Below are 15,947 nucleotides of genomic sequence, written 5' to 3' on the forward strand. Positions count from 1 at the left end.
CAACGATGCAGCTCTTTGTGTAACGCCGTAAAGTAAATTATACACACACCCGGTCCCTCGAATTCACCCAAAACATCTCGTCCAATCAGAGCACTGCGATCTGCATGGGGTAGTCTGCGCCTTGAATACTTTCTGGCCAGCTGAGAGGTGGTCTTTGTATGACATAGCTGAACAAGAGCTCCTGACTCTGCAGACAGCAGACGACAGGCCCTGCTGCAGCTGCTGGGAACGCAGATCAGTTCACAGAGAAGTGAGAGGCTGCGACTTGTGCGCACACAAACAGCAGAAAGAAGACGCGCACGAAAACTCGATTCCTACATCTATTCCGTTTTATTTGGCTGATGTTGCGTCTTTTGTAAGTTGTTCTAAATACGTTCCAGTCCGTTTTTAAGAGTCCGATGTCTCTTCGTTTATTTCGAAACTCACCCTGAGGTTCAACTGGCGAGAACAAAATACTCAAGAACTTTGCCTAAGAAGCATCTTCGATCTGAAATGGGCAGCAGATTGGTGTGGTTGTCCCTTGCGCTGTCAGTGGCGTTTTCCGCCGGGCAAGACACCGGGACCGGGACCACAAAGGAGGACATCCCGGAGGGAGCATCCACCCTGGCTTTCGTCTTTGATGTAACCGGCTCCATGTACGACGACCTGGTTCAGGTCATCGAGGGCGCGTCCAAGATTTTGGAAACATCCCTGAACAGACCACAGAAAACTCTGTATAACTTTGCCTTGGTCCCCTTCCACGATCCAGGTAATGTAAAGCATGTGGAGTGAAAGTCTAATTCTACAGTGGTCACTTTTTTTACGCATGCCATTTTTGTTTTGTCTTTCTTTGTAATTTGTCTGCACACGTTTTGGGATTATTTGGTGTTTACTCTCCGCTGTTACGACAAAAGCACACAGAAAAGTGAGAAATGTAATAGTTTGCTCACAATCCGCCCTTTGAATGCCTAATGTCCCTCACACCTCCAGAGGAGGGACTCTGGGAGATTTTGTGTCGGCACACAGATGTTCAGCCTGGCGGTCACTATCATTAGCATTCCGCCAGGGTTAGTGTGGCGTTAGGTTTGCAATGCAACTTAATGATTATCATCACCCCTGGGTGCTTTCATTCGGAACAGCTAATAATGCCCAGACAATATATCATTGGGCTATATAACAGTAACACTGACATGTACAGTAGGTCAGAGGTAATATGGCGCACTGTTATGTAAAAAGAAGAATTAGTGTTAAACAACCAGGATTCATTTGATTTGAGTATTATTTGGCAGTTATAATGTAGTATGGTAACGAAAACAACGTAACTTACATTAGTAATATCACTTTCAAGAAAAATGCAAATTTACCAACACAACCACATTATTGAAGTTGACGTATAAAGTTTTAAAGTTTTGGCGATGTAAAGACTTTGTGTACACATTCTAAAGTCTCTGTAATTACTATTTTCTGAGGAGGAAGAGAGGTCACTTACCTGCTTGCGAAAGCACCATCAAAGGCTGCTGTGATGCCATGTGAAGGGGGTTTGTGTGCTGATTTGGAGGTGAGACATGTTAAATGTCCACCTGCGAAAAAAACCCATCAAAAGCAAGAGCAGACAGAGACAGTTAGTGGCAGAAATGACAGAGGGAAAATCAGAGTGTGTGTTGCACTCAATAGCTATCTTTTGTTTAGGGTCCTACCTATTTCAAACATTTCTTACGATAGACTCGCTTGAATTGCTTTGTAGTATTTGGGTAGTATCCTGCAAAAATATGATTTGAGTCGTTTTAGATATGCTTCCCCCTCGCTACTTCGTGATATATATGTTTAAAATATACTTAACTTGAATACACTTAGCAACTGCAGAGAAAAAGAACGAGAGGAATCAACAGAGGTGATATGTGTGTTGAAGAGACATATTCCTTTTCCAGATGTTTGCTCTCTTTTGCTGAATTTCAGCATGTCACAAATTCCTATGAAGCTCAATGCCTCCATCACAGAGTCTGTGCCAAGAATAATAATTATCTACAAGGAAGAAATATGCCCCGTATACACAAGTGTAATAAATGATGAATTCATAATCGTGTGCTTCAGGGGGGAATGTAAATCTTAGATCGTTAGCAGATGACAAAAAAGCTGTGATGCATTGTATCTTGGACAAAGCAGTAATAGTGAAGGAGTTCTGTGATTACAACATGTATCCAACTTCAACAATTGATTAAAAGCAAATTTTACTACTACTATACATTTCTCCTCCTACAGTAAACTGATGTTGCTGCAGCTTGATTCAGAAATTCGTTGTTGACTTCTCTTTGTGTTTGTCCCTCAACAGCAAGTGACGTTCGTTTGCTTCTTAAAATGTTTACGAGGACGTCAGGATGCCCCCCCCCTCTAGGAATAGAGGAATGATTAGCAGAGCACACTGAGAGCAGGGGTAGCTTAACATTTTTCCAAATGTTGTTCTACCCTTGCCTTACTTTTAGTCCTTCTCTGACAATATCCCAGATCCTCAGAGAGAATCAGCTCTGTTTTCATAAGAACTTTTACTTTGGGTTTGTTTCATTCTGACACTGATCCATATTCTCTATCCGACCCAGTGCAATAACACAGTCCCTCCTGTTTGATTTGGCTCTTTTTAAATCAGAGGCCGGAGCTTCCCCTTTATTTACACTGCAATCTGACACGGTAAACATTAGAGTGTGTGTTTGTGTATCTTTGTGTCTCTCGGCCTGTGTGTGCGTGTGTGCTTGTCTGTGTGCGTGAAGCGAGAGTGTCAGGAGGATGCCTGGGTATTGGGGTCAGGCTTGTGTGGGAAGATCAGTCAGGAAGCCTCCCCCCTTCCTCCATCCTGCAGGGAGAGAAAGAAAGAAAGCAAGAGGATATTTTAGTCATTTTACTGAGGCACAGGGTTTGTGTATTTAGCACTACATTTTGAAAACACTTTAATAAAACAGTGATAGGGATGAATTTTTGGCCAACCTGTTGTGTTATCATTTCATACCGAGGTTACTTTTAAAAATAATTTTCACTTTATCAGAACTCCCTTTAAAGTTCCATCCTAATAACAGCTGTGAACATGAACATCTCTCTTAAGTAGCTACAGTCCAAAAAACAAGGACACCATTAAGGAATCCAGTCTTAGGCTGGTGGAGTCAGAGGTGTATTCCAAGTAGACTTTTTGGACTCAAGGAACATTTATTTGAGAGTTTACAGCTTACACTTCTACCATTACCACACCAGAATTTATCCCAGAATTAATTTCAAATCGTGCCGTTTTCCAATTAACCATAAAAAAGACATGATGTGTGAATAATGTGCTCTAAGGAGTTGATGTGAAATATAAATAGAGTGTGTGCGCACATGTCCACAAATTAGTTTTCTGTGTCCTCTGAGATTCTATGTTCTTTGTGACTCTGCTGACGTCCTTACATACATGCTTGTCCTTGTAAATACTACCTTGTGGTGAGGGTGTGTGTTTGTGTGCCCTGTACATGCCTGTGTCAGTTTTTAACTAGCTGAGTTTGAGTTGGGTCAGAACCCATTGCCTTGGGTTAGCAACACTTTTTTGTCGTGTTAGCTGTGCACTTCAGCATAACAGATTCCAAACGGAGCAATAAGGTTATCTTTCACAATAACCTTATTGCTCCATTTGAAATCCTTAAAATGCTTTTATTTGAGGGTGTTTGCATCTGCAACAAAAGTGGCAAATATTTCCTTTTTTACATATTGGTTAGCAGCGTAGTCCTTCAATTTTAAATGTCCAAAAGCAACAAGTTAGCATAAACTTAAATTAAGCCATTATATTTAATGTTTGGTTGCAAAGCATTTGTAATAAGTAAAGATTTGGACCCTTTCCGGGATGCAATTACTCAGTGATGTCTCGAGATTTTGCCATCTTCAGTTACTTGCTTGTTTTGATTTTTGTTCTTCTACGTTGTCCTATGCATGGTAACCGTATAAAAGTGGCTACAAAATCGCACATGGTGCTCCCAATATGGATGTGAAAGCTCCCAACACACACTTGGAGCTAATGATAGAAGTATGCTAGTTCATTGAACCTGTTTGACGATGTCTGGATGCAAAAGTGGTTGGAGCTGCTGTCATAGAGTCCACTTTGGGACTTTCCTGGAAGGCATTCATAGTGTTGCCAATCAGTCTGCCAATTATTTAATCCTTTGGGGGCAACGGCGAAGCCTTCCTCTCACATGTGCTCGTCATTGTTTACAGTATGAGTATTATCCAAGTCCAGGCGCAATTTTGCCTAATCTCTATTAAAGGCATAGTTGGTAACTATTTCCAAAATATACTTTTGTATAGTATTTCAAATGATCTTTACACTCCGACAGCAATAAAGAACTTGTTACTTGGCTCTGAAAAAGGGGGCAATCTGTGAGCAGGTCGGAGCCCCGAGCGGGGGGAGGGGTAGGACGGATCCCAAGGAGATGCTACCTTCAGATCTTGCTAGTTTTTCAACATAACCAACTATGTCTTTAACAGACATATGCATATGAACGCAGATTAATAATCACTGACAGTGACAGCTGCTGTTTTAAGGATTTGTTTCAGCTATGAGTTCTGTAGATTGGTTAAGCTGAGTTGATGGCCTGCTAGATAGAAGTAAATGGACCATGAGAGGAGTGATGAGAGGAGGTGACGGGATAGCTTCTATCTCCTCTGCATGATCAAAGGGCTCCCTTTGTTGGTGTTCAGCGTCCTTTTCCACCAACCCCTTTTCCCTTTGTTTCCTTCTTTCCTGAGCAGCAGTTTTTTTGTCTGAACCGACCCGCCCGTTTGAGATTACAAGGAGTCTGCGTTTAGCTGGACAGAGTCAATAATGATGCTATTAGGCTGGAATGCCATAAGAGAGAGGTGGAGGTTCTGGGAGAATTAGAGGAGGAGAGAGGAGTGTGGTGGACTACAGTGTGTCTGTGTGTTTCATGTTCAAATAGACCTACCCTGGAATATTAAAATGGCCTTTAATTTTTAGGACTGTATATGTACCTCCTGAAGAGCCCCGTGGTGCTCTTAGCACAATAATTTCAACTCTATTTAGCTTTGTAATCGGTGCTCAGAGGTTGTCTCCCTTTCATCTTGAAAGGCAGCACATACCTGAGGGCTGCTAGGGACGCTTTAAACTGCCATTTCTGTTCTCTGTATACAAATGTGTATGTATGATAGTTTTAGAGAGTCCGGGGTGCTTCAGGTAGCTGACCTTTGAATGCAGTGGTTGACATGAGTGACCCATGTGTCAAACGTTTGTGGTACTTTGTACTCTCAGCCATGTTGTTTCTCTCCAGGCTTTGACATTTATTTCCGACCTCGGATGAATTCTTAACCTCATCCTGAGGTTCGGAGGGTTCCTGGGCCCTCGTCGTGACCTTAAGGGATCTTTGACATCACTGGCTTGGCTCTTATTAATATCCTCTTGACCTTTTGTTCCTGTTTTTTTGTTTTTGAACAAGCATCTTTTGGGTAACTGGCCGAGCATGGAGGTGTGAATGTTGGACAGGCTGCACCAATGAAAAGGCGGAAAAACTGACTTGGGAAGTTTAGATGACACATAGCTATAGGGGTAAAGACATTATGCTATAAAGAAAAGGAAGAATGGGAATAGTTTACGCAATCAAACTAAATATGTTTTTCATTTCCCCAGACTGTGGAAGTTAATTATGTGAAAGAATAATTTCATGATGGAGGCCTTAGGAATGCCTTGTACGTTCATCTGAATGAGGCCACTCTGTTAGCACGACATCGATGCCAACACTGAGAGCACTAGCAAAAACATTAAACCTGGCTCAACTTTTACGGCAATGCATTATGATGTCATCCAAGACGATTGCAAGATTACGGTACGTGCCGTGTGGATTACTTTATAACCTGAATGCTGTATCTCTACTGTTTGCCTTGTGACCAAAGATAGAATGAGTGTTACCGTGAGAACTTTCCAGACTTGTAACATCCTGTCTCATAGTGTTTTAAACCGTGTGCATATTGTTGTCTCACTGGTATCTTCATACAACACACCACCAACTCAGCCCCTTGCATTTTTTCTGAACGCCCAAATTATAAAAATATCTTAATGAACATGGTATGATTATTTAAATTTAAAGGAGTCAACGATGTAGTAAATGTTTTATTTAGACCCTGTAAAGCCTACATCCCCTTAAGCACTGTGGTCTAGTTGTCAAGCTTAGAGTATAATTTGTCCAATTAAAATGTATCTTTATTGAAAGAGATTTATTAGTGTTATTTAAGATGACAAGCTAAAAACAACAAAAACAGGCTTTTAAAGGCAGGTAAATATGTCACAAATGCCTTGTTTTGCTGCATGTCTGAGATCTGTTTCCCCTTTCCTTGGGCAGAAATGTTTACCTTACCTATCCCTAACTCTTACCATGTGTCCACAACATAAGGAGCCAGTCACTCCAAGTCCATTTAGCTAGGAGAGCTGAGCACCCGAGGCAAGTCAGGTGATTTTGATAACAGCTGCCACTGGTTGCCATACGTTGGAGTTGCAGTTTTGTCCATTGGTGTACATTGGGTAGAGAACATTTTCAATTTTCAAATAAAGTTGTGAATACCATACTGACCCATTTACATGCTTTTACAACAACTATTTGGTTTGACTTTCAAAATCCCTACCCTGGAATCCAAGTGGAAAGTTTATGGCTTCTCATTGCAAACGTGCTGACATATATGCATTATATTGTATTTTAGTATTTGCCTGTCAGCATTTTATAGTGCTTTATTAATCATGATAATAATAAACAGGACCTCATCATTTTTACTGTTGCCTCTTTAATGAGGGCTTTCCTCAAATCAGCGTTTTTATAGTTAGTTTAGATTAGACAGATCGATGTCTAGACAATATTATTAAGAGAGCATTTTTGAAAGCACAGATTCATTTAATTGTTTGACGTCATACTTTTGGGCTCTTTAGGATGCATTTGGAACACATTAGATATGAGTCCATAGAGAACTGTTGACAGAGTTGAACATTCTCATGGTTTGGTATGGTATGACCTCATTTTCTTTACTGTGTAAGCCGTTTATGTACATTTTAGTTGAAACATATGTAAAGTTTCAGCAGCTTGGCGGGTGTGTTCAGAATGACATTTACTGCCAAACCATTAATACTAGAATGATGTGCTCCTTCCCATAGAAACAGAGGACATATTTTCTGAATTATTCTATCTTATGTCGCACATATGCATTTATTTGTACTGGATGAACCTTGCCAGGTTCATCGTGAATGTGCAGGACAGGAGGATAGGAGGGATGCAGCCTGTGTCTTGATTTCTTGGCCAAACTTCATTTTCCTTTTTTGGTACAGATTTTAATTTGTAAAGTTGCGTTTATCAATTCAGTAGCTCATTGTGACAAACCGACAGAGGATTATCTGTGAAGTGAACAGTGAAGCGTTTAGCTCAGCAGTTAGTCTAGACCAAAACAAAGATAAAAATAATGTAAATATATTGGAATAACATCAGTGTGCCAGAGACACAACTCCAAATGAATGTTGACTGTTTGCTAACATGTTCACCGCTTTATGAGGTGATAATATGTCAGTGTTGTTGCCAAAAAAGTCAATTATTGTGGCGTTTATTCAATTTTGTCTACCGGGCCAGCTTCACTATACTGGAATAGACCAAGGAGGGTATAACTTCTTTTTATTGCAGGACAATAGGTTTACAGCCGTATGTGAGCAGAACGTTTTCAGTGACAGGATCTACGCGATGAGTTTGTGGGTCACTGTGAAAGAAGTCTCGTCAGTGTCTGCTCAGTGAGCCAAATCACTCTGATGCTTTCTGTTTAATTGCCTTTTTGCAGGTACATTGTTATCATTTTTTAGGTATTCTCATCCTCTTATTTCTCTCTTCCAGAAAAAACTGAATAGTTTACTGAAAAGCTGCACAACTAGTGACGTGTCTATGTGTCCGCGCTAGAGGAAAGGACATAAAGATAGAAGCAAGGTATAGAAACAGAAATTAAACAACAAGGCATCTAAGAATTTAGATTGACATGGAGGCCTTTGTGGTTTTTAATTGTGGCAAAAAGTGTTTGAATTACAGACTGCAAGGCTGAAGATCAGGCTGTCAGTGCCCTCCGCCCCTGCCCCTGAGGGGTGTGTGTTGGGGAATGACATGTATCACGAAGATCCCTCAGAACAGTTTTTCTCAATATTTTATTTGCATAGCCCACTTTCTATGTACCAAAAATTTCTGGGCACTCTACAAAGCACTTAAAAATTACAAAATACACATTTAACTTTTTTCATTCCATTTAAATAATAGTATAATTCTGTCTGAAACTTGAGCTTATTTTGATGAACCTGGTATTCTGTGTCAATCTGATGAAAAGCTCATGGTCAACTGTCAAGGATGCATATAACGATTTATAACTTTCATTTTAAATTTTTACAACACATCTGGGCAGTTCTGAAGGCACTTTTGTAGCACACTTGTTGAAAATCATGGCCTCAAACATATGAGTGTGCATCTGTGTGTGGTCGGCAGTGTTGATCTGCTCAGCACGCACAATTAGAATTTCCTCAGTAAAACAAGAAAAGGCACACAAAACAGAAAACACCACCCAGTCACTTTTGAGCTTTTTTGGATTACACCATCACTCATGAAATACTTGGTCATGAGCTTAACATTTCTGTGGTTGTAGTATTATGTTTGTTTCCATTTATTTTAAAGCTTTCTACCTTATTTTTGAGGCAAGTTAATGCAATTAAAGGGCCACACTTACTTGTAAAGGTCATTTTATTCTGAGAGTGAATTATAGAGTCAGCCTCAGCCAAGTTTCAGGGTTTGTTGCCTGTATTTCTACAATGGAGACCATATGTAGAAACATCCCAGCATTCTCTGTGTGTTTGCTGCCTGTGCCAGTTTTTGCCCTTTCGATCAGAGGCATTTAGAGGCTTTACAGAGACAACACTACCTGATGCCTCTCTAAGCCAAAACTTTGTCTTTTTCATCCTCTTCTCCAGCCCTTCTGATCCTTAATATGTTGTCCAGACAATAGAATGATCATCTGTCTTAACTCTTTGCTGGGATGCATTTGGTTTAGGGGATATGTTGCACAACACATCAGCAGTGGTTGCAGTCTTGTACGCAGTTTGGTTTTTTAAGATGTTGTTTTAGAGATACAAGGTGTCACCACGAGGAGTCATGACCATGATTTGTATGTTTTTGAGTTTTACATTTTTCACAGGTGAAGATGATGGAAATTGTACTTATTGCAAATAAGCGAGGACTGTGTAAATTTCAAATAATCTCAAAATATACCATGGTTATCTACATAGGGTTGTGTTGAACAAGTTGTGTTCAAAGAGGTCAAAGAAAGATAAACTCAAAAGATAACCAACAATACCTGACCTAGGATGTCAGATTGGTAACAGACTAGTTTCTATAGTCAGAAAAGACAGCACAGTGTAAATTGTTGAATTGGGGATGTACGCATGTAGAGGAGCAAATACATATAATCTCTACCTCAGTCAACAATTCAGTTTTATGTAATAGCCATTTCTACATGTCCCAACATGAAAAAAATACTTTCTCAACATCACTCTTGTTGTCAGACAATTTTTTATCAACAAATTATTCACTTCCTTTTGCCTTCTTCCTTCCACATTTGTTTGCGTCCTTCTCTTGTTGCGGATATTCAGACACAAAGTCTAGGCGGTCAACCAACCATGCAGACAAGATTACATTCAACTCTCTCTTTTATGTTTAAATTTGCCATTCCACACATCACATTCAATCAAATAGAGGTTGTAGTGAGAAGGCTTTGACTGTTGACATGTGATTATGTTTAAATGAATCCTAAAGAAAAGACATCTTTGTTGGTTCCACTATGATTGCCTCCACCCTTTCCAAAACCAGATGTACTGTAAATGGAGCATAACAAATATGGTAGTATGGCAGTGAACTAGTTGAAATTATCATTCAATTCCTAAACTTTACTGCCTATGTTTGAGTTAATGACGTCACCATAAATTTGGATGAAGATCACCTGGCAATAATAGCACTCAGATTGAGAAAATGTGCAATCTTTGGTCAACCACAACAGTTAATTTACAGTTAAGATACTGCTGTCGGGGGCAAATAAAAAGGGTGGTAGAGGTTAACATATATGCACGGCCCAAAACTATTTAGGTACGTTATTATTATTTTATAAAGTCTCAAAAATTAACATTACATATTGTCTGGTCAGGTCATTTTATATTTAGCATATAAAATGAACAGTATCATGTTGACTTTACTTTAAAAAACATTAACTCAGACGTTTCATAGAATTACTTAAACCCTATTTCTGCTTTCTTGGAAAAAGGACAGGAAAAGTAGACAGAGACAGAACATGAAAAGCAGCATTTCTTTCTTCAGCATATCATTGTCTGATATTACTTTGAACATGTATACACAGTATAGTAAATACATACTTAAAATATACCAGGCAGAAGAAATCCATTTACTGCAAGGTCACCATGTTTCGTTGGTTGCAATAATGTCTACACCACAGAAACACATCCCCACAAATAACAATCATAGATTTACACACACACACACACACATACACACACACAAACACACACACACACACACACACACCCACACGACACACACACACACACAGACACATGGCACACACTTAATTAAGACTTACCCTCAGGTTGCATCCTCTTCTGTTTTCTGTCTCTGGCACCAGTTATCAACTGGAATTGATGACTGGTGGAGGGTTCAGAGCTGTCATCTGTCTCAGTAACACGCTCCCCCATTAGGCCATGCATCTGGGTGGGATTACATGCCTCACCTATACATGTGTGTGGTGTGTTCATCAGTTGGGTCTCACTATATATTTATTTGTGAAAGGCTGTGTGTGATCATTTGAACTCATTTTTAGGGATACATGGATTTGTGGCGCATCGTCCTGAAACATATCCAGTTGTGTCACGCAAAAGGAAACAAAAGAGGCCACGCTGCATCTAGCAGAGTTTAGCAGCCTGGTGGTCCTGCTCTCTCACTCTGTTGGTTGTGGCAATAAGTTTCCATCACAAATTCAAGTTTGTGGTGGTTAGAAATCGTCAGCTCTGTCGCCCTGGGCTAAACCTCAGTCATTAGATGGCAGCTAGTGAAGTCAGGCAGGGTAAAAGATGCAGTTTAAAAGTGCAATGTTAAGGGAGAAAATAGTGAGAAACAGAAACATACTGTAATAAAAGACAGAAAGAAAATGTAGTGAAGAAACAGAAAAAAATGATGAGACTGAGCATGGATTGTGCAGCCTCATAACCAAGATGCGTCCTCCAATCCAGAGGAAAGCGTAAAAGGAGAGATTTTGAAAACAGTCAGTTTACAACAAGCCTAAATGTGATCTTTTTATGGTCTTTGATGTATTACGGAGAATATAACTGAGAGATCTGACAGGAAAATGTACATTTGTAAATCGTACCCTGTCCACATTGGAAGCAGTACTGCGCATTAAATTAACTTGCTGCTAAGCTACATTTAAATACTTTATGTGTTGAATTTCTTCAAACATCATACTGCTAGAAGAGGAGGATAAAATTAAAATGTGTTTGAGTTGGGTTAAGCGTGGTGAAAGAAAACATTTCTGATCTAGCACTATTACAGGTGTGGCTATTGTATTAAGTATCAACATTATTTTAAATAAATTTAGATTATTATCCTAAAAGAGGGATAATAACCACACTGTTCTTTCCCATTTTAAATAGGCAACACATATGAACTTGGTAAATAACCAGGAATTAATTTTTTACAAGGCAGGAATTTCCTGTTTTCCTGTTTGGGAAAATTGTTTAGGGCAATTTTAAAACTGTGGTTGAGGAAGCTGTCCAATATAATCCCATTTTAATTTCTTTCACAATGGCAAGGAAAAAAAGAAGAATTGAAAAGAAAACAAAGGAATAAAAAATTAACAAATATGAAAAATGAATCATAAAGTGAATACTAAAAAATGGAAGAAAAGGACAGCAATTGCAAAAGAAAGATGTTAACAATTAAGTGCCACACATTGTTTGCATGCAGTGTACTCAGACCTTTTTTGCAGTTTAGTTGCCTATTCCCAAGAGAGACTTAGCATATGTGCACACTCTAAAAATACTGATGGCTGCGCATACTGAGGCAATTACAGAGCACTATGTTGTTTAGTTTTCATCCACAGCATATGTGTTTGGGTATTCATTTATATGTCAAGAGTGTAAATGGACTTGCGTGCCTTACCTACCTATACGCTTGCAAACATGTTTCCTACATTGCATGCAGTATACATAGTGCTGGTCACTTTCCTCACTGAGGATCACTAATTGCACCGTGTGCTGTTTCACATGTGTTTTCTCCATGGGGCTGATTAAGTGAATTATGCTTCATAGCTGGCGGTCAGGGTGACAGCCACTCTTTTTCTGGCAGATTTTACCCTGAGTCAGCAGAATGACAAAAAGCTGTGTGTGTTTATGGCATCTGTTGCTGTTAAGTGCTGTAACAGCTACGTGTTGTGCAACCTGTTGGATATTTTTGGACGGGAAAAGCCATAGAAGCTCCTTTACCTGATCCTTATTTAAGTAAATAACTTATACTAGTAACATTAAACTAGTTTGATAAACTGGGCACTTAGGGCACATTGCATTAAGAAGAATCTTGGACTATCAATGAACCGGTGGCTGTAAATAGGAAAAAGAACATTTTTGTGACTGTGTTGCTGCTGGTATTGTTGAATAGAAGATTATATACAATTTTTTTTAAAGCAGAGTAATTGTGAATTAGGAACTTCCTTGTATTTGCCTTTATGAATGAAAAAAATGATATATGAAGAGCATATAAAGAGCATAACGTTGCCAAAGTGCCAAATCATACATCATGGTCACAACTTTGAAGTGGTGTCAGTACGATAACTCTTTCAATTGTCTGTAGCAGCTTGTGAAGCTCCCCTGTTGTACATTTTGCTGCCAAAATTCAGAATTTATTTGGTTGGAAGACAAAAACGGCTGTGACCTTTCAATGCATTGGCCTTGAAATTCTTTGCTGGTGGTAAGGAAAGAGAAACTCACTTTGCAATGAATTCATGAGTGATTCCCAGCAAATTACTTTAAGCCTGAATGTCAGCGGAGGTGAAACTGAGTTTGTCATTGGACAGTTGCCCAGTTTGTTCCATCCCATTAGAATTTTTGTCCATGTTTAGGTTTGCACGTGATTTGCAGTTGCATGTTTGATCATTTATTTCAAGTCGACTTGTGTCAAAAACTTACACAATAGATTAAAAAAGAGGATGAGATGCAGACCTTTATCTTGATTTGTTTTAGGTTTGGTCATTTTCTCTCTCTCTTAGTCATTTTCTCTCTTTTGTTATTCCTTTGTCAGACTTTAGATACTTTTGAGTTCATTCACTTAGTCATGTTCATGCCACTTACAGGATGCCGTCTGTGTTAAAACTATTTTCTGTGCTGCAACCAAAGGACTGCCTTGAGATTTCAAATGCTTTGAGATTTGAATGTTCATTTAAGGTTTCATTTTATTTACAATATTCAGGTGTTAAATGAGGACAATAACTTTGTTCTAGGCCTAGGCCTAGTCACCCATTGTTTGTTAAACTTTAATGCTTTACAAACACCAAAGCAAGTAAGCGCTGTGACTAACGTTACTCCAGGCTAATGTGAAGGACAGTGATTGCATGTTGCTTCCTCAATTAAGTTGCATTAATCAGGGGATTTAGTTTGTATTTGCAATGAACATAAAACACTGACTACTGTAGCTTCGATGACTACCCATTGAACACTTTTGCCATCGCTGTGTAAGCGGCAGCTGCTGCCTACGGTACTGTTCTACACGCGGAGAGCCTCCGAGCCTCACTTCCCTCTGAACCTCACTTCCCAACAAACCCCGTCGAACTAACGTCACATACACGCGTTCCCCAGATGGCTACCTGTCTTAAAGGGGAAGGGTTGGATGATAATAATCATGTAAATGGACCACGGTGGAAGTTTACTTTTCTGAAGCAGCAATAAAGTTTTAGCGTCAACATCGTAGCATCCTACCACGTGACTATTGCGCATGCGCACATCGCGATGTTGATGCTAAAACACAATACCATTCAGCCCTACTTTGTTACACTGAGTTTTGTCCATTTGGCTGAAAAAGTTCTGATATTTTGGGCTAGGAAGGAACAATTGGTTTGACTCTTCAGACCCGCAGGGAAGTGTGTTTTTGGAAATGAAAATGTATTGATTTCCCTTCCGTTAACCACAATTGAAATGGCGCGCTTGGGCAAAGCACTTAACCCCCAATAGTTCTAGTGGACTGCTGGAGCTGGGAAGCTTCCAGGCATGGATGTTCTTTGGTGTTAGACCTTGGTGCTGGCACCGTAAGCACAGGTTAGGTTTATGTCATCTCATGCTGTTTAGATCTCATGAGTACTTGCTATGATTTTTAACAGTGCTGGTGCAAAGACAGTGGCTGTGGTTAAGATCACCGTAGCCAAACTAGTCTAAAGACTACTTACAACAGCCATGGGAACTTTTCTCATAAGAAAAGGGATGTCAGCTTTTCCATCTCTGAAAGGTTTGGCTCGAGATGCATATTCCGTTCAGAGCAGCCAGACACATTTCCATGTTAGTTTTAAAAAGTGTCTCTAATCGCTGTAAATGTTCCTTCGCTCCACCTTGAGGATTTACATGCATGCCAAAATCTGGTTAATTTGGAAAAAGGCTTCTTTGTGTATCTTATAGAAACTGAAAGTACTTGTGGAGTGCTTTTCAGGAAGAAATGTAAGGTAATGTTGGTTGCAAAGAAAAGAAAAGAAAATGCTTCTGATTCTTCATTGCATGCAGTTTAAAGTTATGTCAGACCCAAATCCTAATTTTTTTACATTGCAAAATCACTTGAGACAGAAAAAGAAGCGAATTATGTTCGAGAAGTCTCGTCACTGCACTAAATGTGGGCCCTGACTTCTAGACAAAGTATAAGACTGTTGTAAAACAGTAACCTTTTTCAAAAGTCAGGCATCCTTGTCCTCTCTTCAACAAGGGAAACCTTGTTTTACAATATACTTGCATGTGACCAACTGCAGTGTGTGTGTGTGTGTGTGTGTGTGTGTGTGTGTGTGTGTGCGTGCGCTTTTTGCAGTCCCTCATCAGGCTCATTCCACAGCACAGCTGCAGTGGCTGAAGTCACACAATTTTGACTCAAGAAGGGGCTTAGCAGCTCATTAACGGATAGAAGTAAGATGAGAAACAGCAGTGACTACCAACACTGGCATAGGTGGTGCTTGACTTTCATGGTACAGTTAAAAACTTGGTCCAACTTCAGCCAAATCCTAACTAGGCATTGACACAGGAACATTACATTACAATAACTAAATTATAAAGTATATTGTCTGCAACCAAAGAAGAGCCACTAACATTATATAGGGCCCTATTTTAACAATCTAAGTGCATGGCATGAAGCGCATAACGCAGGTGTGTTTAGATTCACTTTTGCTAGTTTGACGGGGGAAAAAAAGGCTCAGTGCACCGGGTGCATGATGTAAAAAGGTTGTACTTAGTGTCTTCATTAAATCATAGATGTTTTGGGTGTAACATGCAATAAACCAATCAGAGTATCATCTCCCATTCCCTTTAAAAGCCAGACGCGTTTGTACCTTGGCACATTGCTATTATGATGGTGGATTTGCACCGCAATATTTTTACATGTAATCTTTTGCATTTGTGTGTACTGCTACGCTTCCCTGCATGTATGTAACAAGCAGAGTTTGTGCGCTGTGCACAAGCTTAGGCACATTTCACTAATGCACTGTTAAAATTCAATGAAATGCTGCGCTATTGACTTTAGACCAGGTTTTTGTTGGTCAATGGCACAATCACTTTATGCTGCCGCAATAAAGCAATACACCAAGAATTCACCTGAACACACCTCTCTGTAAGACCAGCATGCCCATGGGCTCAAAGATGGGTGCAG

The 15,947-nt window shown here is 39.7% G+C and overlaps 1 protein-coding gene across 2 annotated transcripts in view; it reads left to right on the top strand.

Moving 5' to 3' along the window:
* The window catches only part of hmcn1 (hemicentin 1), an 80,457-nt gene continuing 64,510 nt past the window's right edge, over nt 1-15,947 (top strand). Inside the window, exon 1 of one of the 2 annotated variants that reach the window (XM_034882707.1) lies at nt 1-748. In XM_034882707.1, the coding sequence (XP_034738598.1) occupies nt 493-748 (256 nt within the window). In that variant the 5' untranslated portion in view covers nt 1-492. The remainder of the gene's footprint in view (nt 749-15,947) is intronic. The other variant, XM_034882706.1, reaches the window with a different exon arrangement.

This window comes from Etheostoma cragini, chromosome 9, assembly GCF_013103735.1.
Source record: "Etheostoma cragini isolate CJK2018 chromosome 9, CSU_Ecrag_1.0, whole genome shotgun sequence".
Classification (NCBI taxonomy): Eukaryota; Metazoa; Chordata; class Actinopteri; order Perciformes; family Percidae; genus Etheostoma; species Etheostoma cragini.